Source organism: Berghia stephanieae, unplaced genomic scaffold (assembly GCF_034508935.2).
Source record: "Berghia stephanieae isolate SIO BIC M18660-M18661 unplaced genomic scaffold, UCSD_Bste_1.3 scaffold4, whole genome shotgun sequence".
In the NCBI taxonomy this organism is placed as follows: Eukaryota; Metazoa; Mollusca; class Gastropoda; order Nudibranchia; family Aeolidiidae; genus Berghia; species Berghia stephanieae.
Window position 1 is genome coordinate 173525 of NW_027625288.1, and position 27652 is coordinate 201176.

Consider the following 27652-nt stretch of genomic DNA (forward strand, 5'->3'; position numbering starts at 1 on the left):
GTTATATAAGGACATTCATTTAAAGACAATCAAAACCACTAAGAAAATCTTAAAGAGTTCTTAAAATTTTTATAACCTTATTTTTGAGATATCCATGCCCATTACTTTTTTTTTATGTACTTGACTTGCACCTCTTTTAATTTGTGCCTCTTTTAATTTGTGTGCCATATAGACTGCATATAGCACATCACTGGTGAAAGATTAGGATCATATTCACCTCATTAAGTATTGTCTCTTGTTCAGAGTTTTCTCATTGAACCAAAGGTATCAATACCTGCATCGCATTTCTTTAAATTATGTATCAGTGAGATACATTTCTCGCAAATTGAAATATTTAAATATGTCAGAATTTCTCATTTATATTTATAGTCAATTGTTGATAAAGTCTAGAGTCTTTTAATCCTCTCAGCTCTGTACTCTTTCACAACAAATTCGACATATTTCATTTGTACTGGTGTGATGACCGTCTTCAGTGTGTCTCCATGACCTGAACAGAACTTAAATAAGTAAATTTATGAAATATCTAAAATTTCCGCTTAAATTCAATGAAATCAAATTAAATAAATGTCTCTTATCATCACTATCTAGTTTTATTATTGGGTTTCTAAAATAATATGAAATATTCTCCTCTTTGTTGGTAACAAAAATAATTATTGAGATTCCTTTCCACACCCTCTATTCTTAAATCCCTGAATCTACATAATAAAGTATATATCATATGAAAGATAATTTCATCTACTTTTCTCTGATCCCTCACACTTGATGATAAAAAGTGTTGATTTGATATTTTGAATTTTTAAATATTTCTTAAACTTATGATTTTAATATTTATTTCATAAAAAACTCTGATTATTCAAAAGAGCAAAACACAAACTTATCATTTAATGATGTAAACAAAAATAATTGCGTCTTGTAGAGGAAAAGCTGGTCTTTGTATCCATATATGTTTGAAAATTATGAAAAAGATGCTGCGTCCACAACAGGCTGAGAAAATTGAGTATTTTGATGAAATTTCTACTACTCTCTGCCTGAGAGAAATTCAGAGCGATGAGATTTACCTGCAGACATAATTTATTGCCAATGCACCCCGTCTTGACAGGTGTTATCACTGTGGTTGACGGTGGATTGTTTACATTACTTGACGGTAGCCAGTGAGGGAAGAAGTAACTAAACTGAAAGTTTGGGCCCTATTTAAACGGCTGTGTGATACAATAGATAGTTTTGTTCTTATTGTCAGATATCTCTCAGCTGTCATCTGCAAATAATCATAACTGGGATCCAGGTGTAAGTCTTTCTGCCATATCATTAATGTCGATTAAGAATAGGAGGGGGACAAGAACTGTACCCTGAGGAACACCAGACATCACTTGGCCTAACTTTAATGATGCACCATCCACGACAACTACCAGTCTTCGATTGGTCAAGAAGAAGATAATCCATTGGAATGTTTTGTTCTGTATTAATAAAGGGAGTCATTATTTTAAAAAGTAGTCCTTCAGAGCCGTTCAGCCCATTCAGAGTTTATCCTGGCTTCTATAACGTGAAACGGACAATAGCAATTGCTTGCTATCCTTTGGATAGGATGCTAGTCTATCGCAAAGTACTTCCACCAAATTTAACAGACTCAGCTACCCATTCACTGTTGGGTGGGCAGGGAGGTCAGAATTTAAAATATTCGACTGCACCTGGGATCGATCTCGGTCTCCATAATTTCAGGGCCAGTGTCCGACGGTGGACTTTGTACGATGGTGGACTTTATATGATGGTGGACTTTGTATGATGGTGGACTTTATATGATGGTGGACTTTGTATGATGATGGACTTTATATGATGGTGGACTTTGTACGATGGTGGACTTTGTCGAAAACTTAGTATGATGGTGGACTTTGTATGATGGTGGACTTTGTCGAAAGCTTTGCTGAAGTTTAAGAAAATTGCATCAGTTTGTAATTTCGTATTTATGTTTTTTTTCTAAGTGATTGATTGTTTTCATCACTTGTGTTTCAAATGACCTTTTATTCCTAAAACCATGCTGTGATTCTGTTAGAATTTCTTTGGCCTCTATATGATTCATAATTTTAGAAAAATATGACATGATCTAGAATTTTACTTGTGATTGATGTAATAAAAACTGGTCTATAATTCTCTGCTTTAGTGTTTTTTCCCTTTGCGTAATTCTGTTATTTTTCCTTTTTTTTTTCCCAATCGTTAGATTCTTTTCCTTGGTTCAATGAACTCTGGAAAATTTAATATGTCAGTATAGGAAAATATAATATGTCAGTATATGAAAATTTAATATGTCAGTATAGGAAAATACAATATGTCAGTATATGAAAATTGAATATGTCAGTATAGGAAAATTTAATATGTCAGTATAGGAAAATACAATATGTCAGTATATGAAAATTTAATATGTCAATATAGGAAAATACAATATGTCAGTATATGAAAATTTAATATGTCAATATAGGGGATAGAGTTTTAAATTAATTTTCCTGGTATATCATCAGGACCTTTTGCTTTGTGTTCCTTAATTGCATTTAGAAGCTTTGCAAGGCCTCTCTCTGATATTTTGATGTCCTCCATTATAGGCATGTCAAAGTTGTCTTGGTCGTCCTCCATTATAGGCATGTCAAAGTTGTCTTGGTAATCCTCCGTTATAGGTATGTCAAAGTTGTCTTGGTCGTCCTCCGTTATAGGCATGTCAAAGTTGTCTGGTCGTCCTCCATTATAGGCATGTCAAAGTTGTCTTGGTCGTCCTCCATTATAGGCATGTCAAAGTTGTCTTGGTCATCCTCCATTATAGGCATGTCAAAGTTGTCTTGGTCGTCCTCCATTATAGGCATGTCAAAGTTGTCTTGGTGGTCCTCCATTATAGACATGTCAAAGTTGTGTTGGTCGTCCTCCATTATAGGCATGTCAAAGTTGTCTTGGTCGTCCTCCGTTATAGGCATGTCAAAGTTGTCTTGGTCGTCCTCCTTTATAGGCATGTTAAAGTTGTCTTGGTCGTCCTCCATTATAGGCATGTCAAAGTTGTCTTGGTCGTCCTCCATTATAGGCATGTCAAAGTTGTCTTGGTCATCCTCCATTATAGGCATGTCAAAGTTGTCTTTGTCGTCCTCCATTATAGGCATGTCAAAGTTGTCTTGGTCATCCTCCATTATAGGCATGTCAAAGTTGTCTTGGTCATCCTCCATTATAGGCATGTCAAAGTTGTCTTGGTCGTCCTCTATTATAGGCATGTCAAAGTTGTCTTGGTCGTCCTCCGTTATAGGCATGTCAGAGTTGTCTTGGTCATCCTCCATTATAGGCATGTCAAAGTTGTCTTGGTCGTCCTCCATTATAGGCATGTCAAAGTTGTCTTGGTCGTCCTCCATTATAGGCATGTCAAAGTTGTCTTGGTCGTCCTCGATTATAGGCATGTCAAAGTTGTCTTGGTCGTCCTCCATTATAGGCATGTCAAAGTTGTCTTGGTCTTGTAAAATATAAGTTTTTGGGATTGTTGGTGGATCGGAGAAAACTTAAACAAACTGGTTATTCAATATATTGGCCTTAAGTTTTGGGTCAGATTGGAATGTTCAGTTCTTGTCTTTGAGTGTATCAATTCCACTTTTGTCTCTATTTTTACTTTTGATGTATTATTATTTGTATTGGTGTTGCTTTCATCATTTATTATTTTGTTAACTTGACTCTACAGCATTCTCTTTGAGTTTCCATTTTAATCGTTTTGAAGTCGTCATTTGCTGCTTCATAGTTAGGTTTATTTTATTTTATTATTATTTTATTATTTTTTGGCCGGGGGGGGGGGGGGGGGGGGTGGCCTTTAGAAATGGTTTGTGTTTCTTTTTAACAAGTCTCTTGGTCTGCATGTTAAACCATGATTTGTATGTTTTTGTAGTAATTTTTTGGGAGACATCAACAAGATTGGTTTGATGTGAGTTGTGTGTAGTTACAAGAATTTGCCAAATTTTCATGGTCAAAACTGGTCAGCACCCTGTGATGTTGCACATGAAATTGTGTGTAGTTTACAAGTTTTTGTACAAGTATTTTACCTGTCAGAACTAATATGCATGAGACTGAATCAATGAATTTTATATTATTTATGTTTCCTTTTTTTTTATCTTCTCATAAAATACATTTCTATTTCCTATAGGTCTGTTCTCTTGGCACCCAATTCTAATGGTCCTTGGGGTAAGTTACTATACTATGACTACACTCAGTTTTGAATATTTAAAGTTCTACAAATACATACCAGCTTTCTAGTATTATAGGTGACTAATACAGTCTTGTACCAAAATGAGCTGCTATTATGGCAGTCTGTTGACTGTTATACCCGAGTGTTTATAGCATTGTATTATAATTATACACAAAGAATGACAAGAAACTTCCTGGGTGGTGACCTCTGACCTCCCAGGATTAGTATAGAGGTAACGTGCTGTGTCTTCTATCCGATCCCCTTTGTGCTTGATTGAGATTGCTCGTTTGTTTTGTTTTTTCCCTGGTCCTTTGGGGGGGATCCTTGGCTGGGAGGGATGATATTTTTCCCCTGTAAATCATCTCTCAGTTATGTACTTTTATAATAATAAATTTTGAATATATTGTAGGTTTGTAAACATTTAAGTGTATTCATCATAGCAGTATTCTTCACTTTCCGGATGCTATTTAGCTCATAGCAAAATAAAGGCATTGATGGATTGATGGTAGAATCTTCTGGTCCCCATTTGAACCAGTTTCCTTTGTCTTTCCTTTTTCTTTGGTGCTTTTTACTTCAAATCTACAACTTTTCTTTGATCATCTTCCTTTTTACTGGCACTGAAATGATATAATATTGTCACAAGTGCTGTGACACCTCTAAAAAAACAAAAAGAAAGATAATTTCTATATTATCATTATTTAAGAAAGCTTTTTAAATTCAATCAAAGTGATACAAGGCTGATAGAAGCAAAAATTATTTTAACTACCTCAAAAAAGAACAAAATACCAAACACAGAACGTTTCGGGATCAAAACCCTTCTTCAGCCAACAACAAAAAAGCAATAAAGACATAGATACATTACTAAATTCCAGATATACGACAGATTATATATTTATGTCTTGAAGAAGGGTTTTGAGCCCGAAACGTTCCATGTTATTGTGTTCTTTGTTGAAGCTGTTATATTTATTTTTCTTTATTACTTTTTACATTCAATCAATGAGGCAAAAAAACAGGCTTGTAAGATAATAATGTTTCAGTGATACATTTTGTGTCATTGCCTTTTCTATGAGATTCCATCAATACAAAAGATAGAAATACAAAAGCACAGTTTTTAGAATTCACAGTTCCAGTCTTCTATTTATAAAAATCATTGTATTATCTCAAGTCAAACGGTTGTTGGTTTTTATCAGCTCTGAATATCTCCTTTGCTGTTATGGAGAATACACATTGGTTCTTTCATTGCCAAAATGTCAAAAGTTCATATTCCTCATCACTTTGCTTCTAAATATAGTTTCTCGACTGGGATATATATATATATATATATATATATATTATATATATATATATATATATATATATATATATATATATATATATATATATATATATACATTTATAATTTGCTCATTGTTACATTCTAGCACTATTCGTACCAGACTTTACCATACATCATAACACGAATCAATATTATATTATATATATATATATATATATGTGTGTGTGTGTTTGTGTGTGTATGTGTTTGTGTGTATGTGTGTGTTTCAATTGAAATCTATGCAAGTCTCGTCATTTATTCAATGGAAGTAAACATTGGATTTCTGAATTGGTGTAGCAATGTGGAAGGTCTGATTTCATTATTCATTATTATCCTCCCTATTTCATTGGATGCACTCGAGTTTTTAAAATTATTTTTTAGATTGCATACTCAGAGAGATAAAGTTAAAGCCGTATATTTTCCTGTAATTATAATGAAATGGCATCGTAGCATCAATGAGTATTGCAGCTTTTGTTTTGTGCTGTCACAGTTTATGGTTTAAAAGTTTTTTAAAACAACAGTGTGGTAATTTAAAATATAGTCATCAAAGTTTTGTATCACGAAAACCTGATTCTTCAAAGGAATTATTATTTCTATATAAATGGGTTCGCGTACACTTGCGTCCATAACTGTATCTTACACGTGTAAAACAGCCTTTAATGCTGAAACATTGTAATGGTAACCTAATGTGGTAAATGGTAATAATGGTAACCTTATATGGTAAATAGTGTGGACATGTGGCCTAGTGGTATGACACTTGCTTTCGGATCGGAAGGTCCTGGGTTCGAGCCTCGCTGGGCACATAGTTGAGTACTTGGAGAAGGCTCTTTATTCACATTCTCTCACCGTACTCAGGTGTAAAATGAATACCTGGCCGTTAACAGCGTTGTCTCTGTCAGAAAAAATTATAACATCGCCTAACAGGCGTCATGTCCCGTCCTAAGTGTTAAATATTGCTTTTGACCAACAACCCCTTGTAAAGCGCTTTATTGCGCTATATAAAAGCTTAATTTTTTAATTTGTTTATTTATTTTTTTAATAGTAACCTGTTATGATAAATGGTAGTAAAGGTAAACTTATATATGTTAAATCTGGGTGGGGTTCTTGACTTCCCATAGCGGGCAGGAAGGCACTTACTGTGTGTTCTATCCCCTTATATCTGTTTTCCAACATACATTCTATCTTTGTCTTGGAATGAGATTACTTGGTTTTGTCCTGGCCCTGGCTGGTTACCCTGCTTGGGAGGGAAACAGCCAAATGCATAGTTATTGTTTTGGGAGATGATATTTATTTCCTTGTAAATCATCTCTCATTTACGTATTATTATATGGATGTATAATGTAAGCATTTGAGTTTATTCCTCTTTGTTGGATTTTGTGCTTGTGTCCGGGTGAGACTTATAGGTAATCTCAAACTAAGTACATTGGTGGTATGCTCTCGGAATCTACATATGATCCCTATTTGTTCCCAGTTCCCCTTTGTCTTACTTTCTCTTGGGTGCTTTAATTGTAGTTCTAGAACTTTTTTACTATCCCATTTTCTGCCTTTTTACTGGCACTGATATGACCTAAATGTGTTGCAAGTGCCGTAAAACCCTTAAAAGCAAACAAACATTATATGGTAAATGATAATAATGGTAACCTAATGTGGCATGCAAAGCTTTTGAATGTTAAACAGCCTTTAACGCTGTGTAACGATTCAGGCTGTTCCTAGCGAGTCAGTAGAGCACGGCAATGGTAATATTGGTAAGCTAATACGGTGTACAAAGCCAAGTCTTTATAACCAGGACAAATACTCTTCTTCCTCTTTTCAAATGAAACACGAAAAGGTGCTTAAAAACTGTAGCTTCTTTTACAACAGCCTGTGTGTGTAGAAAGTTCTTTGTATGATCTTTTGAATATTTATTCATTTAAAGATACATTAAAGGTTAATAAGGGGAAAAAATGGATTGCCCTTTAAACAAAGGCAATGCATAATCTGAAATTTGATTTTTGTGTTTTCTTTAACTTCCAGACCCAATACTAATCTGATATCTTGTCTTGATCACTTTCTAATCCAGTGTTCCCTCTTAATGTTGGAAGGCATTGTCATCTTTTCCAAGGACTCGTCCCTGTTCCCATCCATGGCACGGACGACCAAAGCCTCTATACACTACTGGTTGGTGGGAATTGGAGGAACTTGTGTTTTGTCAGGTAGAGATCACCAGGTCATCTTCAAAGTCAAACTAGTGCTTTGCTATGAATTGGACTATCTTGAGTGATTGAAAGAAAACAGAAATTAATGACAATTCTCTAACTAATTAGGGGTCCCTGATATCGCTGTGGATACATGATTCACTTTACACTAAAGGGACAGGTATCGACCATAGCTGACCTCCCTGCACCCCAGCAGTGATTGGTCTACTAGATCTGATAGAATGTACTTTGCGATAGATTAGCGTCCTATCCAAAGAGTAGCAAGCAAGCAATTTTGCCCATTGAGACATTAAAAAAGGGGATAATCTCTGGCTCCATGGGTCTTATTGTCTGTGAATGACTCCTTTTTTCTTTCTCTCATGAAATGTGAACCAGTGGGGTAGAATCAGCGACATCTATATGAAGTCCTAGGGTAGAACCAATGGTTTGACTAAAACAATCGAGGACAGAAAGCACAGGATACTAAGATCTAAGAAAAAAGGTGTGTATGAAACGGAGCCGGACAAAGCACGAAAGAAAAATACAAGAAAAAAAAAACTGTCTGTCTGCCTGTCTGTCTGTCTCTCTCTCTCTCTCTCTCTCTCTCTCTCTCTCTCTCTCTCTCTCTCTCTCTCTCTCTCTCTCTCTCTCTCTTTCTCTCTCTCTTTCTCTCTCTCTCTCTCTCTCTCTCTCTCTCTCTCTCTCTCTCTCTCTCTCTCTCCACACATTTACTTTTTTCATTGTGTGTCAATTCCATGTATTTCTATCAGCAATTCATTAATTTTTGAAGGCTTTGTTTACTTTTCTGCTTTTATTGTTTTTAAGATGTTTATCCTCCGGCAATCTCTGTAAGATAAAACTTTTGTTTCTAACAAACATGGGTCAAAGTCTGCCGGCTGTGACCGGCATGCTGGCCAATTGAAAAATTGAAATTGACCTTGCCGGCAAATGAAAAGCCCTGCCGGCAAATGAAAAGCCCTGCCGGCGAGATGAGTAAATTGCCGGCTTAGTAAAAAAAAAATCATCATGGTCAGATTTAAAAAAAAAAAAAAAAAAATTATTTCGTTTTCATCGGATGAGCATAATTTTGATAATTTACTTTCGTTATGATCCGGTTTCAGTTTTTAATATTTCGTTTTCAATTTAAAGATCCAAACAATCAACTGAAAGATCACAATTTGTTTGTTGGGGACCAAGCATACCCCACTTTGATGAGAGCTATGAAAGATAAAATGAAATTTCCTTGGTTGAAAAAGTTTTTTTCTTCACTGAGAGAAGGATATGTGCAGGCTACTTCAATGCTTATGAAGCTGCCTATCGATCACCCTGTTCTTTCAAAGCTATCGTTTATAAGCCCTTGTCATCAACGGTCATCATGCACAGGGCCTGCTGTCATGGAACTTGCAAAGAAATTGCCTAATGTTGTACCAGAGACAGAACTAGGAAGTTTGGACGCTGAACTAAGGAATTATGTGTGTGATGATGAAATCACTTTGATAAACTGCGCAGATGATGATGATGATTTTAATATTGACCATGACTACTGGAGGTTGATTTTTAAATTGAAAAGTAGAACTGGGCCTCGGTACCCTGTTCTCTCAAAATTGGTCAAAGCAATCCTCAGCATTTTTAGTGGGCCTAATTTGGAAGGCTCATTTAATGTTTTAAATGATATCATAGAGGAAGACAGGACGAGATTGACCAACCATAATTATGAAGCATTGTTGATGGTCAAGAGCTATTTAAATGCCAGGGATTTAAACTCGGCAACAATGGACATCCCCAGGTCAATGATTAAATCTATAAATTCGTCCTATACGAAATATAATAATTACTTAAATAAAAGGGATGCCCATTTACCAACTTGTGGAAGACCATCAACATTATCATCACTGACTACAATACAATCATCTACATCGTCAGCTACACCATCTACATCGTCAGCTACATCATTTGCATCAGCATCGTCAGCTACATCATCAACATCTACATCGTCAGCTACATCATTTGCATCAGCATCGTCAGCTACATCATCAACATCTACATCACCAGCTACATCATTTGCATCAGCATCGTCAGCTACATCATCAACATCTACATCGTCAGCTACATCATTTGCATCAGCATCATCAGCTACATCATCAACATCTACATCGCCAGCTACATCATTTGCATCAGCATTGTCAGCTACATCATCAACATCTACATCGTCAGCTACATCATTTGCATCAGCATCGTCAGCTACATCATCAACATCTACATCGTCAGCTACATCATTTGGATCAACATCGTCAGCTACATCATCAACATCTACATCGTCAGCTACATCATTTGCATCAGCATCGTCAGCTACATCATCAACATCTACATCGTCAGCTACATCATTTGCATCAACATCGTCAGCTACATCATCAACATCTACATCGTCAGCTACATCATTTGCATCAGCATCGTCAGCTACATCATCAACATCTACATCGTCAGCTACATCATTTGCATCAGCATCGTCAGCTACATCATCAACATCTACATCGTCAGCTACATCATTTGCATCAGCATCGTCAGCTACATCATCAACATCTACATCGTCAGCTACATCATTTGCATCAGCATCGTCAGCTACATCATCAACATTTACATCGTCAGCTACATCATTTGCATCAGCATCGTCAGCTACATCATCAACATCTACATCGTCAGCTACATCATTTGCATCAGCATCGTCAGCTACATCATCAAAATCTACATCGTCAGCTACATCATTTGGATCAACATCGTCAGCTACATCATCAACATCTACATCGTCAGCTACATCATTTGCATCAACATCGTCAGCTACATCATCAACATCTACATCGTCAGCTACATCATTTGCATCAGCATCGTCAGCTACAACATCTACATCGTCAGCTACGCCATCTGTATTACCAGCCACTATATCTTCATCATCAGTTACACCATCTCCATCAGTCTCTACTGCATCATCTGCCACTTTAAAAAGAAAGCAAGCCTCATTAATGGGTTTCTTTTCGAAAAGGCAGAAAACCTCTTGATGTTAGCCTTAAGGCTAGTATTGACAGTGATAGGACACATGTAATTTTGTGAAAGTGATACGCCAATTGTTAATTTTATTGATTAAATGATTTCTGGTATTTTTGGATTTGATATTTGCTGCTGACTGCTTCCTATATTTGAATAGAGCTACAAGTACACTTAATTAAGGTAGGTATATACGCAGTTCGTTTAAAACATGCTTATTAAGATTTCTAACTTATGATCATAATGACCGGTTTTGTCTGCAGGCTTTTTGTTTTGCTGGCTCAGTCCTGGCAGGCTTTTTATTTTTTCCAACTTTTACCCATGCCAACAAAGTAATTTCAGAGCACAAAGACTAAGCTAGTTGTATCATTTCGTTAATAAAGAAAGATATCGATTTCGCCTCAATCATGAACCAATGCAGCTAGACAAAGAAATAAGAACATGGAGTGTGTATCAAAATGTGCAAACACACACAAACATCTACACACTGACACACAGAGCACTGATACCAATCCGACGACACAAAACCAGGCATTTTAATCGCCAACTAGCACGTGTGATCAGTTCTCACCAATTAAGAATCTTTCATTTGTAAGGTTTGTAGGGAAAATGCTAGGCTTGTCTACAGTTTTTTGGTTGAACCATGCAACTGTGGAGTCAACCATGCATTCTCGGAGGTAGATAAAGACACGCCCTTTGCTGTGAGATCTTACATGCTATTGCTGGAGGAAATGACTCAGAATTATTAAGCCTGGGACAGGGTGGCTCTCTGAGGGACAGTCAACTCTCGTTTTGAATGCATCACTGATAGTGGCATTTTAACACTTGAAGAAATTTATATAACTTATCGTCATTATTTATGTTGAATTATTATGTTTGAGCTTGTTGATACGGGGTAAGGTGCTATATAAAAACCATATATTATTGTTACTATTATTATTATTATTATTGTTATATTTTTATGTAGAAAAAGGATTTTTATTTTATGAAATTACCAAAAATTGAAATTTGATAATTTTGACCATTTTCACTTTATAACCGACTTTCTTCATTTTCCAAATCCCGACTTAATAACGCTTCGACGCTTGGGGTCACATATCAGGTTTTCACTGGCTTGGTGGGTTTGGGGTTTTTTGTGTGTTTTGTTTTTTGTTTTTTTTGTTTGTTTGTGGTTGTTTTGTTTTTTTTTTTGGTTTTGTTTTTTCTTATTTGTTGTTTTGGATTCATTTAGAATGAGAAGAGTAAGTTGTAACTTTTGATGTTTAACTCCATCAGGTCTTGCAGTCATCCATTTCCATAAAGAAAGACTGGGCAAGAATCACTACACCACGTGGCATGGCCTTTTTGGGGTGACAACTGTGGGTTATTTATGTGCCCAGTCTTTGGGGGGTGTTATACTCAAGTACCACAAATATCTCTCAGGGTTCATCAAGGTATGTATCAGTACTTGGGAAAAAGGAAAGTAAAAACAATAGCAATCCATTTTTTATAATGTAAAAAATAGGTAGCAGCTTGGTACAGCAGTATAGCCTGTGCTTCATACTCAGAAGGTTATGAGTTCGATGCCCACTTGCACTATGTGACCTTGAGCAAGTCACCTGGTTCTTGCTTACTTTGCTGGCAATGCATGGGATATTTCAATTTCAGTCTTTCAGTAGAATGGACCTTTTCAAAAGATTTCCCTTCGGACATGAATAAAGTGAATGCAATTATTTATTTATTTATTATTCATTAATTTGGTTAAATATTAAATATTTGTGATGTATTATTCATATGTCACTCTATGACTAAAGGTGCTGGTCTTCCCAATTTAATATTAGATATCTGTGATGTATCATTCATATGTCACTCTATGACTAAAGGTGCTGGTCTTCCCAATTTAATATTAGATATCTGTGATGTATCATTCATATGTCACTCTATGACTAAAGGTGCTGGTCTTCCCAATTTAATATTAGATATTTGTGATGTATCATTCATATGTCACTCTATGACTAAAGGTGCTGGTCTCCCCAATTTAATATTAGATATTTGTGATGTACTATTCATATGTCACTCTATGACTAAAGGTGCTGGTCTTCCCAATTTAATATTAGATATTTGTGATGTATTATTCATATGTCACTCTATGACTAAAGGTGCTGGTCTTCCCAATTTAATATTAGATATTTGTGATGTACTATTCATATGTCACTCTATGACTAAAGGTGCTGGTCTTCCCAATTTAATATTAGATATTTGTGATGTACTATTCATATGTCACTCTATGACTAAAGGTGCTGGTCTTCCCAATTTAATATTAGATATTTGTTATGTACTATTCATATGTCACTCTATGACTAAAGGTGCTGGTCTTCCCAATTTAATATTAGATATTTGTGATGTATTATTCATATGTCACTCTATGACTAAAGGTGCTGGTCTTCCCACAGTGCTCAGTCAGTAGGAATTTTATTTATTTTTAGCCAAGCAATAAAAGATGGTAAAAACAGGATATGAGTTTTGGATAAGAATTTAGTTTATTATAAAGTCAGGAAAGCTGAGAACAGATCTGGATGGACTTATCCGAACCAGCGACCACCTGAGCTCTAGTCCTTCGGTCATCTGGATGGACAACTCTACTGTAAAATCATATCTCATGTCTCCTCTACGACCAGTCAGGAGAATGAGTTGGGAGTGAGTTCCACATGATGGTTTACTGATTAGCGGTACTTTAAAGGGACCAAGAGTGATCCCGGGTGCTGTTGAGATTTTTTCCGTAGCCCCCTGTCCATCCAGCAATGAATGGGTAGCTTGGTCTGTTAGATCTAGTGGAAAGTACATTACATTATCGAGCATACTATCCAAATGATTGCTAGCAATTGCTATTGTCTGTTTCACGCTGTAGAAACTGGGAAGAATTCTGGCTCCATGGGCCTCATGGCTCTGAAGGGTGACTTTAAAAAACAAAAAGCGATTCGAGCACGTTTTTCTAATGAGTTTCTCCTATCTTCTTCTTTTCAACCTTGATTTGATCTCCCAGTCGGGTACCAGGCATGATAAATCTAGTCAGTGTGAAGACATCGTGTATAGGACCTGGTCATTCTACCAAGTTATGTCATCAACTCAGATGAATGTGAAGACATCGTGTATAGGACATGGTCATTCTACCAAGTTATGTCATCAACTCAGATGAATGTGAAGACATCGTGTATAGGACCTGGTCATTCTACCACATTATGTCATCATCAACTATCAGATGAATAGTGAAGACTTAGTGTATAGGTCATTCTACCACATTATGTCATCAACTCGAGTGAATGTGTGAAGACATCGTGTATAGGACCTGGTCATTCTACCACATTATGTCATCAACTCAGATGAATGTGTGAAGACATCGTGTATAGGACCTGGTCATTCTACCACATTATGTCATCAACTCAGATGAATGTGAAAACATCTTGTAAGGACCTGGTCATTCTACCACATTATGTCATCAACTCAGATTAATGTGAAGACATCGTGTATAGGACCTGGTCATTCTACCACATTATGTCGTCAGCTCAGATGAATGTGAAAACATCGTGTATAGGACCTGGTCATTCTACCACATTATGTCATCAGCTCAGATGAATGTGAAGACATCGTGTATAGGACCTGGTCATTTTACCACATTATGTCATCAACTCAGATGAATGTGAAGACATCGTGTATAGGACCTGCTCATTCTACCACATTATGTCATCAACTCAGATGAATATGAAGACATCGTGTATAGGACATGGTCATTCTACCACATTATGTCGTCAGCTCAGATGAATGTGAAGACATCGTGTAAGGACCTGGTCATTCTACCACATTATGTCATCAACTCAGATGAATGTGAAGACATTGTGTATAGGGACTGGTCATTCTGCCACATTATGTCATCAACTCAGATGAATGTGAAGTCATTGTGTATAGGACCTGGTCATTCTACCACGTTATGTCATCATCAACTCAGATGAATGTGAAGACATTGTGTTTAGGCCTGGTCATTCTACCACATTATGTCATCAACTCAGATGAATGTGAAGACATCGTGTATAGGACCTGGCTCATTCTACCACATATGTCTCACACTCAGATGAATGTGAAGACATCGTGTATAGGACCTGGTCATTCTACCACATTATGTCATCAACTCAGATGAATGTGTGAAGACATCGTGTATAGACCTGCTCATTCTACCATATTATGTCATCAACTCAGATGAATGTGAAACATGTGTGATAGGACCTGGTCATTCTACCACATTATGTCATCAACTCAGATGAATGTGAAGACATCGTGTATAGGACCTGCTCATTCTACCACATTATGTCATCAACTCAGATGAATGTGTGAAGACATCGTGTATAGGACCTGCTCATTCTACCACATTATGTCATCAACTCAGATGAAAGTGAAGACATCGTGTAAGGACCTGGTCATTCTACCACATTATGTCATCAACTCAGATGAATGTGAAGACATTGTGTATAGGACCTGGTCATTCTACCACATTATGTCATCAACTCAGATGAATGTGAAGGCATTGTTTAGAGGACCTGGTCATTCTACCACGTTATGTCATCATCAACTCAGATGAATGTGTGAAGACATCGTGTATAGGACCTGCTCATTCTACCACATTATGTCATCATCAACTCAGATGAATGTGAAGACATCGTGTATAGGACATGGTCATTCTACCACATTATGTCATCATCAACTCAGATGAATGTGAAGACATTGTGTTTAGGACCTGGTCATTCTACCACATTATGTCCTCAACTCAGATGAATGTGAAGACATCGTGTATAGGACTGGTCATTCTACCACATTATGTCTCAACTCAGATGAATGTGAAGACATCGTGTATAGGACCTGGTCATTCTCCACATTATGTCATCAACTCAGATGAATGTGAAGACATGTGTATAGGACCTGGTCATTCTACCACATTATGTCATCAACTCAGATGAATGTGAAGGAATTGTGTATAGGACATGGTCATTCTACCACATTATGTCATCAACTCAGATGAATGTGAAGGCATTGTGTATAGGACCTGGTCATTCTACCACATTATGTCATCACAACTCAAAATGAATGTGAAGACATCGTGTATAGCACCTGGTCATTCTACCACATTATGTCATCATCAACTCAGATGAATGTGTGAAGACATCGTGTATAGGACCTGGCATTCTACTACATTATGTCATCAACTCAGATGAATGTGAAGACATCGTGTATAGGACCTGGTCATTCTACCACATTATGTCATCAACTCAGATGAATGTGAAGACATGTGTATAGGACCGGTCATTCTACCACTTATGTCATCAACTCAGATGAATGTATGAAGACATCGTGTATAGGACATGGTCATTCTACCACATTATGTCGTCATCAACTCAGATGAATGTGAAGACATTGTGTATAGGCCTTGTCATTCTACCACATTATGTCATCAACTCAGATGAATGTGAAGACATCGTGTATAGGACCTGGTCATTCTACCACACTTATGTCATCAACTCAGATGAATGTGAAGACATCGTGTTAGGACCTGGTCATTCTACCACATTATGTCATCAACTCAGATGAATGTGAAGACATCGTGTATAGGACTGGTCATTCTACCACATTATGTCATCAACTCAGATGAATGTGAAGACATGTGTATAGGACTGGTCATTCTACCACATTATGTCATCAACTCAGATGAATGTGAAGACATCGTGTATAGGACCTGTCATTCTACCACATTATGTCATCAACTCAGATGAATGTGGAAGACATCGTGTATAGGACCTGCTATTCTACCACATTATGTCATCAACTCAGATGAATGTGAAGACATCGTGTATAGGACCTGTCATTCTACCACATTATGTCATCAACTCGATGAATGTGAAGACATGTGTATAGGACCTGGTCATTCTACCACATTATGTCATCAACTCAGATGAATTGAAGCATTGTGTAAGGACCTGGTCATTCTACCACATTATGTCTATCAACTCAGATGAATGTGAAGACATCGTGTATAGGACTGTCATTCTACCACATTATGTCTCAAACTCAGATGAATGTGAAGACATCGTGTATAGGACCTTCATTCTACCACATTATGTCATCAACTCAGATGAATGTGAAGACATCGTGTATAGGACTGGTCATTCTACCACATTATGTCATCAACTCAGATGAATGTGAAGACATGTGTATAGGACCTGGTCATTCTACCACATTATGTCATCAACTCAGATGAATGTGAAGACATCGTGTATAGGACTGGTCATTCTACCACATTATGTCTCAACTCAGATGAATGTGAAGACATCGTGTATAGGACCTGGTCATTCTACCACATTATGTCATCAACTCAGATGAATGTGAAGACATCGTGTATAGGACCTGTCATTCTACCACATTATGTCATCAACTCAGATGAATGTGAAGACATCGTGTAGGACCTGTCTTCTACCATTATGTCATCAACTCAGATGAATGTGAAGACATGTGTATAGGACCTGGTCATTCTCACCACATTATGTCATCAACTCAGATGAAGTGAAGGCGTGTATAGGACCTGGTCATTCTACCACGTTATGTCATCAACTCAGATGAATGTGTGAAGACATCGTGTATAGGACCTGCTCATTCTACCACATTATGTCATCAACTCAGATGAATGTGAAGACATCGTGTATAGGACCTGGTCATTCTACCACATTATGTCATCAACTCAGATGAATGTGAAGACATCGTGTATAGGAAACCTGATTTAACACTTATAGCATTCATCTAATATGTCAAACATCGTGAAGGAAAATGGTTCATTCTACCACATTATGTCATCAACTCAGATGAATGTGAAGACATCGTGTATAGACCTGTCATTCTACCACATTATGTCATCAACTCAGATGAATGTGAAGACATGTGTATAGGACCTGGTCATTCTACCACATTATGTCATCACTCAGATGAATGTGAAGACATGTGTATAGGACCTGGTCATTCTACCACATTATGTCATCAATCAGATGAATGTGAAGACATCGTGTATAGGACCTGGTCATTCTACCACATTATGTCCTCAACTCAGATGAATGTGAAGACTGTGTATAGGACTGGTCATTCTACCACATTATGTCATCAACTCAGATGAATGTGAAGACATTGTGTATAGGACCTGGTCATTCTACCACATTATGTCATCAACTCAGATGAATGTGAGACATGTGTATAGGACCTGGTCATTCTACACTTATGTCATCAACTCAGATGAATGTGAAGACATCGTGTATAGGACTGTCATTCTACCACATTATGTCATCAACTCAGATGAATGTGAAGACATGTGTATAGCCTGGTCATTCTACCACATTATGTCATCAACTCAGATGAATGTGAAGACATCGTGTATAGGACCTGGCTCATTCTACCACATTATGTCATCAACTCAGATGAATGTGAAGACATCGTGTATAGGACCTGTCATTCTACCACATTATGTCATCAACTCAGTATGAGTGAAGATGTGTATAGGACTGTATTCACATATGTCATCATCGTGAATGTGAGACTCGTGTATAGGACCTGGTCATTCTACCACATTATGTCATCAACTCAGATGAATGTGAAACATCGTGTATAGGACCTGTCATTCTACCACATTATGTCATCAATCAGATGATGTAGACTGTGTATAGAGCATTACACATATGTCATCAACTCAGATGAAGTGAAGACATCGTGTATAGGACCTGGTCATTCTACCACATTATGTCATCAACTCAGATGAATGTGAAGACATGTGTATAGGACCTGCTCATTCTACCAATTATGTTCAACTCAGATGAATGTGAAGACATTGTGTATAGGACCTGGTCATTCTACCACTATGTCATCATACTCAGATGATGTGAAGACATCTGTATAGACCTGTCATTCTACACATTATGTCATCAACTCAGATGAATGTGAAGAATGTGTATAGGACTAGTCATTCTACCATTATGTCACAACTCAGATGAATTGAAGAATGTGTATAGGCTGGTCATTCAAATTATGTCAATCACTAGATGATGTGAAGACATGTGTATAGGACTGTCATTCTACACATTTGTCTCACTCAGTTAATTTGTATCAGGTTAGATTGCTGGATTATAGAATATGTTCACCAGAGAATAACATCTTATAGGACTGTCTTGTCAATTTTGATATCACATTTTTTCGGTTAGAGGTCATTTAATTGTCATCAACTCAGGATGTGGCTCTGTATGACTGGTCTTCTACATCCAACTGGGTCATGCCATATCCATGGTATTATGTACGTTTGCATGGCCTGTGTGTCCAGCGGGCTCTTGTGGTCATGATCACATCACAACCACTTACCTTCCAATTGCAATGAAGAAACACAGCCAGAGATAGATTGTTTGGGATACAAGTCATATGTGATTGACCAACACAAACGGTATTATTGCAGGAAATATCATGTTTGAAAATAATATAGTTTACCATTATTTTTTTTTAAATGATCAGAAAATGAACAGTTTATTTTTTTGCAGTGTGAGAAAAGGCACAACCGAATGTCTCATATCTTGGTTGCAATTCAACTTTCAGCAGGAAATCATTTGACATATTACGATTGGAAGTGTTAGGTCACATTTATACTTGGGTTTTATTGACATTTAAAGTGCAATGAATTTTGTGAATAAATGTTTTTGTTTTTAGAAGTTGTTGGTTCTGAAAGGAACAGTTGATGAAGAAAAAGGAATATAAATATTACAGTTTCCAAAAATAACAAAATATTCAAGACAAAATGCTTTGACCTCAAAAGTAATTGGCTGAAGAAGGGTTTTGGCCCGGATACAAATTATTTCAAGTATTATGTTCTTTTTTTTTCGAATTTTTGTATTTTTTGTTGAGATTTTGTGTAAAACTAAATAAACTCGATCTTGTTTTTTTTTTATTATATGCAAACAATTTTGAGGAATCTGTGTGCGAAGATTAATAAGGAATTCACTTGGGACATTCAAATGAGTATAAGGAAACTGTATGTTCTTAGAATCCATGAGTTCTTGGAATCCATGAGTTCTTGGAATCTGTACTGAAGTGGAAAACATATAATAGTTACAATGAGTTATTTCTCTTGTTTTTTCCACACAATGTTTTTGTCATTTAACTTGAAAAAGTGATTAGTTGACCTTTTATCCAAAGTTCAGTAATCCAATGTGAATGACCTGCTTGGAAAATTGAAACTAAAATCTATAAATTTAAGATATACTTTGGCATTTATACATCGCAATACCCACTACATGTGCTCCAAGCACATTACAAGGGGTTCGTGACCAACAACAGTTATCATGTAGGATGGGACATGATGCCTGTTAGGCAATATAAGAGTAAAAGCGAGTTAAACCAAAATGGCGTCATCGTAAACGATAAACTAAAAAGATTTTGATATAATGTCATCTTTTTTCTTTCAACTTTTGTTCAATATAATGAACTATTAATAGTTTAAAAGGAAATATCCTTATATGGAGGCATGCTTATTTTCTATCAATATTTCTCCTCTGCTCAGGCCATGAGCACATGTTGATCCTGGATTGCAATTTGGTTTTAAAAATAGACAACTACAATATTCATGAATAGGGATCGCCCATCGACTTTTATTTAAAAAATAATATTCTTTACTTCAGCGGAAATGTAGTTACATTTATTTTTTTTAATTTAGTGAATAAAAAAATAAAAGATTGAGCTTTTATCAAATGCAATTTCCACTGAATATTCTCAAAGCTGTTACCAGCCAGATTATCATTTTACACCTGAGTGTTGTGAGATAGTGTGAGTGAAAGAACCAACTTTTCACCTCCCAGAGTGGGACTCAAACCATGGCCCTACATGTTCAAAGACAAGTGTCATACAAAACGATGATAGTTCTAAATTGAATTGAAATCATCTGCTTCTGATCTCTTTGGAAATTTTCACTGGTTACCTGTTGAGAAACGCATTATCTACACAATATGTTCCATCATCTATACAATATGTTCCATCATCTATAAAATATGTTCCATCATCTATAAAATATGTTCCATCATCTATAAAATATGTTCCATCATCTATAAAATATGTTCCATCATCTATAAAATATGTTCCATCATCTATACAATATGTTCCATCATCTATAAAATATGTTCCATCATCTATACAATATGTTCCATCATCTATAAAATATGTTCCATCATCTATAAAATATGTTCCATCATCTATAAAATATGTTCCATCATCTATAAAATATGTTCCATCATCTATAAAATATGTTCCATCATCTATACAATATGTTCCATCATCTATAAAATATGTTCCATCATCTATACAATATGTTCCATCATCTATAAAACACTAAATAGTCATACCCCTGAATATTTATAAGACCTTATATATCCCTATATTTTGGGTGGGGTCTTTGACCTCCTATGGAGGGCAGGAGGTCACGCTGTGCCTTCTTTCCCCTTATATCTGTTTTCTGAATTGCTTTCTGTTTTAGTCTTGGAATGGGATTACTTGGTTTTGTCCTAGCCCTGGCCAAAGACCTTGACTGGGAGGGAAACAGTGAAATGTATAGTTATAGTTTTGGGAGATGACATTTTTTCCCTTGTAAATCATCTCTTTATTATCTACTGTTACATTTGTTGTTATTGATAAATGTATTTGTTTGTAAACATTTGAGTATATTTGTCTGACTGGGGACCTGTGTTTGTGTCTGGATGAGATATTTTGGTTATCTCAAACCAAGTACATTGATCATGTTCTCTAAATACTACAACCGTTCCCTTTTTAAACCAATTCCCTTTTTTCCTACTTTTTAAACCAATTCCCTTTTGTCTTACTTTTTCTCGGATGCTTTTAATTGTAAATCTATAACTTTTATTTAACTGTAAAATTTTCTTTCTTTTTACTGGTGCTGAAATGACTGAACTGTGATGCAAGCACTGTAAAACCCTTAAAAACATAAAAACAAAACAAACACCCCTATTTTCAAAGTAGATTTCTAAGATTGAATAGCAGTCGATTCATCTTATCTAAACTGAAAACATCCCACAAAATTGTGAACAATCATTTGGATTTTCAGCACCCCATTTTGGAACGCTCTCCCCCGGAATATTAGAAGTGCTGACTCATTATCAGCTTTCAAATCTAAATTGAAAATCCACCTTTTTGTCTCATGATTTCGATTTTGTAAAATATGTTTTTTCCTGTCATGTGTGTCAAATTGCTAGGTAAGAAATTGAAATTGATATGTTGTTATTTTTCATTGTATTTCTTTCTTTATTTTAAGTGTAAAGTGCCTAGAGCCTGTTGAAATCAGGGTAAGGCGCCATACAAATGTCATTTATTATTATTTTTATTATTAACAAAAGAACCAAATCCCTGTAATTCGGATTTTACCATAAAAGTAATTGTCAAGTCATCTTGTTAGATTCCTTGTTTACTGTAAAAGTTAATTTAAAAACAGCTTCATAAAAGAACTAACTACCAAACACAGAACGTTTCAGGCTCAAAACCATTCTTCAGTCAACAAAAAAAACAAAACAAAACATAGATGCATTACTTAAAAACCAGATCTGCTGTCGATCTGGTTTTTAAGTCATGTGTTTTTTTGTATTTATTGTCTTTTTTGTTTTTGGCTGAAGAAAGTTTTTGAGCCTGAAACACTCCTTGTTTGGTATTTAGTTCTACTTTGAAGGTGTTATATTCATTTTTTGTTTATTACTTTTGACAGTCCACAACTTCTAACACTGGCAGCTTCGTATCACGTTGACTTTGACTTGTCTACAGTGGAAACCACTAGACAGAGCAAGAGTTTCACTTTCTTTGTGGATTTAATTATCAGATTTCATGCATTTCTTTTTCCTTTATATTTTTCATTTGAGATTCCTTGTTTTGGTTTAGGCTGGGTGTTGGTTTGAAAATAATTTTTGCTTCTATGGAATATTTGAAGGGTTTTAAAATATTTTAAACCTTTTATTTTTGACTTGCACCTACATAGCAGCCCCTCATTATGTATGTATACACCTGCATAGCAGCCCCTCTTTATGTATGTAAACACCTGCATAGCAGCCCCTCATTATATATGTATACACCTGCATAGCAGCCCCTCGTTATGTATGTATACACCTGCATAGCAGCCCCTCGTTATGAATGTATACACCTGCATAGCAGCCACTCATTATGTATGTATACACCTGCATAGCAGCCCCTCGTTATGTATGTTTACACCTGCATAGCAGTCCCTCATTATGTATGTCTGGGTGGGGTTCCCTACCTCCATAGTGGGCAGGGAGGTACATACTGTGTCTTCTATACCCCTATGTCTGTTTTCCAATTTGCTTTCTGTCTTTGTCTTGGAATGAGATTACTTGGTTTTGTCCTGGCCCTGGCCTGAGTCCTAGCTGGGAGGGAAACAGTCAAATGCATAGTTATTGTTTTGGGAGATGATATTTTTTTCCTTGTAAATCATCTCTCTGTTATGTATTATGTTTGTTATTTTTAATGTATAATGTAAGCATTTGAGTGTATTCCTCTTTGTTGGATTTTGTGCTTGTGTCCGGATGAGACTTATAGGTGATCTCAAACTAAGTACATTGATGGTTTGCTCGTGGAATCTGCATCTGATCCCTATTTGTTCCCAGTTCCCCTTTGTCTTCCTTTCTCTTGGGTGCTTTAATTGTAATTCTAGAACTTTTTACTATCCCATTTTCTTCCTTTTTACTGGCGCTGATATAACCTAAATGTGTTGCAAGCGCCGTAAAACCCTTAAAAACAAAAACAAAAACAAAACATCATTATGTATGTTTACACCTGCATAGCAGTCCCTCGTTATGTATGTATACACCTGCATAGCAGCCCCTCGATATGTATGTATACACCTGCATAGCACCCTCTCGTTACGTATGTATACACCTGCATAGCAGCCCCTCGTTATGTCTGTATACACCTGCATAGCAGTCCCTCGTTATGTATGGCATTGAATTCAATCATGGAACATACAGAGAGTATTGAAGGGATAGGAAACCTCAATCTAGATACTATTTTACAATCATCCAATCATGTTGCTGTTTTGGGCCGTGACTGTATTGCACCGTTTTATCTCCTTGAATAGTTGCCGCTACAGACAGTGAAGAGTTGTCCGCTATGCATCTGTAGACTTTGAAAAGTTGGCACTATGCATCTGTAGGCCTTGATAAGTTGTCAACTATGCATCTGTAGGCCTTCTGGGTGGGGATCCTGAGCTCCCATAGCGGGCAGGGAGGTACATACTGTGTTTTCTATCCCCTTATATCTGTTTTCCAACATGCTATCTGTCTTTGTCTTGGAATGAGATTACTTGGTTTTGTCCTGGCCCTGGCTGGGAGGGAAACAGTCAAATGCATAGTTATTGTTTTATGAGTAATGAGAGATGATATTTTTTTCCTTGTAAATCATCTCTCTGTTATGTATTATTATATTTATTTTTAATGTATGATGTAAGCATCTGAGTGTATTCCTCCTTGTTGGATTTTGTGCTTGTGTCCGGATGAGACTTATAGGTGATCTCAAGCTTAGTACATTGATGGTATGCTCTTGGAATCTACATCTGATCCCTATTAAGTTCCCAATTCCCCTTTGTCTTACTCTCTCTTGGCTGCTTTAATCGTAATTCTAGAACTTTCGACTATCCCATTTTCTTCCTTTTTACTGGCGCTGATATAAACTAATGTGTTACAAGCGCCGTAAAACCCTTAAAAACAAACAAACAAACATCTGTAGGCCTTGAAAAGTTGTCCGCTATGCATCTGTAGACTTTGAAACGTTGTTCGCTATACATCTGTAGACTTTGAAAAGTTGTCCACTATGCATCTGTAGGCCTTGAAAAGTTGTCCGCTATGCATCTGTAGACTTTGAAACGTTGTTCGCTATACATCTGTAGACTTTGAAACGTTGTCCACTATGCATCTGTAGGCCTTGAAAAGTTGTCCACTATGCATCTGTAGACTTTGAAACGTTGTTCGCTATGCATCTGTAGACTTTGAAAAGTTGTCCACTATACATCTGTAGACTTTGAAAAGTTGTCCACTATACATCTGTAGACTTTGAAAAGTTGTCCACTATGCATCTGTAGACTTTGAAACGTTGTTCGCTATACATCTGTAGACTTTGAAAAGTTGTCCACTATGCATCTGTAGACTTTGAAACGTTGTTCGCTATACATCTGTAGACTTTGAAAAGTTGTCCACTATGCATCTGTAGACTTTGAAACGTTGTCCACTATACATCTGTAGACTTTGAAAAGTTGTCCACTATGCATCTGTAGACTTTGAAACGTTGTTCGCTATACATCTGTAGACTTTGAAAAGTTGTCCACTATGCATCTGTAGACTTTGAAAAGTTGTCCACTATGCATCTGTAGACTTTGAAACGTTGTTCGCTATACATCTGTAGACTTTGAAAAGTTGTCCACTATACATCTGTAGACTTTGAAAAGTTGTCCACTATGCATCTGTAGACTTTGAAACGTTGTTCGCTATACATCTGTAGACTTTGAAAAGTTGTCCACTATGCATCTGTAGACTTTGAAACGTTGTTCGCTATACATCTGTAGACTTTGAAACGTTGTCCACTATGCATCTGTAGACTTTGAAACGTTGTTCGCTATACATCTGTAGACTTTGAAAAGTTGTCCACTATGCATCTGTAGACTTTGAAACGTTGTTCGCTATACATCTGTAGACTTTGAAAAGTTGTCCACTATACATCTGTAGACTTTGAAAAGTTGTCCACTATGCATCTGTAGGCCTTGAAAAGTTTTCCGCTATGTGATATATTATGTGACCCAGCGTAGAGGTGATAGGTCAGAGTGGTATTGATGCTGAATTTTGAATTCAAAATCAAAACGTAAAGCTTGGAATAAATTATTTGTGTCTTGGTGAGTAGAATTGAATACAGATTCACAAAACACAATATTTTATAATTTTGTCATTTTGCATGAAATTCATCTTTTGGCATTCACTACACTCTTAACATATTACCAGCTTGACACAGTCGGTCACATATATGTTTATGTATTGATTATAGTGGTTTTAACATTATTATTGAGGTCGAGATTATATTATGCCAAGCATCATCTTAATCACCACCCATCGTTATCATCATCATCATTATCACCATCATCACCTTTTTATGTACTGTCTATCTCCTAGATTTATAATTGTGAGCAATTTGTTAATGAATTAAATTAACGATAGGAGAGAATCTCCCATGATTGACCCAGGAGGTCTGTGTATTCCATCTATCTAGGAGGTCAGTCTTGCTGTGTCTTCTATCTAGGAGGTCAAACATGCTGTGTCTTCTATCTAGCTAGGAGGTTAAACATGCTGTGTCTTCTATCTAGGAGGTCAAACTTGATGTGTCTTCTATCTAGGAAGCCAGTCTTGCCGTGTCTTCTATCTAGGAGGTCAGTGTTGCTGTGTCTTCTATCTAGGAGGTCAAACATGCTGTGTCTTCTATCTATCTAGGAGGTCAAACTTGCTGTGTCTTCTATCTAGGAGGTCAAACATGCTGTGTCTTCTATCTAGGAGGTCAGTCTTGCTGTGTCTTCTATCTAGGAGGTCAAACTTGCTGTGCCTTCTATCTAGCTAGGAGGTCAAACTTGATGTGTCTTCTATCTAGCTAGGAGGTCAAACTTGATGTGCCTTCTATCTAGCTAGGAGATCAAACTTGCTGTGCCTTCTATCTAGCTTGGAGGTCAAACTTGATTTGCCTTCTATCTAGCTAGGAGGTCAAACTTGCTGTGCCTTCTATCTAGCTAGGAGGTCAAACTTGCCTTCCTCGAGCTGTTTTCACTTTCATTCTCTTCCCTTGTCGTTCATGGAGTGAGATTAATTGGAGTGGCCTTGACCTTTGATGTAACGTAAACAATATCTGGGTCCTTTTATTGTTTTTTTTTTTTGGTTTTGGTTTTGTTTTTTGTTTGTTTTTTCTTGTGAGATATTCAACATCAATTATACATTCTTCATTGAGGATCCTGATAACTCAGTGGATAGAGTGCTCGCTTCACATACAAAGGCACCAAGGTCAATCCCGGATGAAGTTCAGATTGATTATTCTGACTCCCCGTCCACCCAGCAGTGATCAGGTTGCTGGTTCTGATATAGTGAAAGGTGCTTTGGGATAGACTAGTGTCTTAACCAAGGGTGCCAAGCAATCTGTCTCACTCTCTCCTCTCTCTCTCTCTCTCTCTCTCTCTCTCTCTCTCTCTCTCTCTCTCTCTCTCTCTCTCTCTCTCTCTCTCTCTCTCTCTCTCTTTCGCTGCCCATAGTGGGCAGGGAGGTACTTGCCATGTCTTCCATCCCCTGTCTGTTTTCCAATTGCTTTCTGTCTTTGTCTTGGAATGAGATTACTTAGTTTTGCCACGGCCCTGGTCGGATACCTTGGCTGGGAGGGAATCAGTCAAATATATAGTTAGTTTTGGGAGATGATATATTTTTCCTTGTAAATCATCTCCCTGTTATGCATTGTATTATGTTTGTTGACATATTATATATGATTCGTAAAAATGTGAGTGTATTCCTCTTAGTGGGGACCTGTGCTTATGTCTGGGTGGGACATGGATCGAATCCCGTGTTTTGTTATCGGATTATTTTTTGTATTAGATTTTTTAGCAAGCTTTCATCTCCAGTTAGTGCTTCGGTTTACGACTTTAAAATAGATGTTTATATAATGAGCCCTTAATATCACGTTGAAAGGGCTATGACACTCCCATTAGTATGGCCATTATTATTATTATTATTATTATTATTATTATTATTATTATTATTATTATTATTATTATTATTATTATTATTATTATTCTGGGTGGGGTTCCTGACC

General features: G+C 36.6%; 1 protein-coding gene across 1 annotated transcript in view; it reads left to right on the forward strand.

Annotated features, from left to right (window-relative positions):
* Positions 1-26997, forward strand: part of LOC144961758 (transmembrane reductase CYB561D2-like) — a 32145-nt gene extending 5148 nt beyond the window's left edge. The window contains exons 3-6 of the mRNA XM_078894846.1: positions 4154-4191; positions 7570-7702; positions 11999-12160; positions 18982-26997. Of these exons, the coding sequence (XP_078750972.1) occupies positions 4154-4191; positions 7570-7702; positions 11999-12160; positions 18982-18983 (335 nt within the window). The 3' untranslated portion in view covers positions 18984-26997. The remainder of the gene's footprint in view (positions 1-4153; positions 4192-7569; positions 7703-11998; positions 12161-18981) is intronic.
* The last annotated feature ends 655 nt before the right edge of the window (positions 26998-27652 follow it).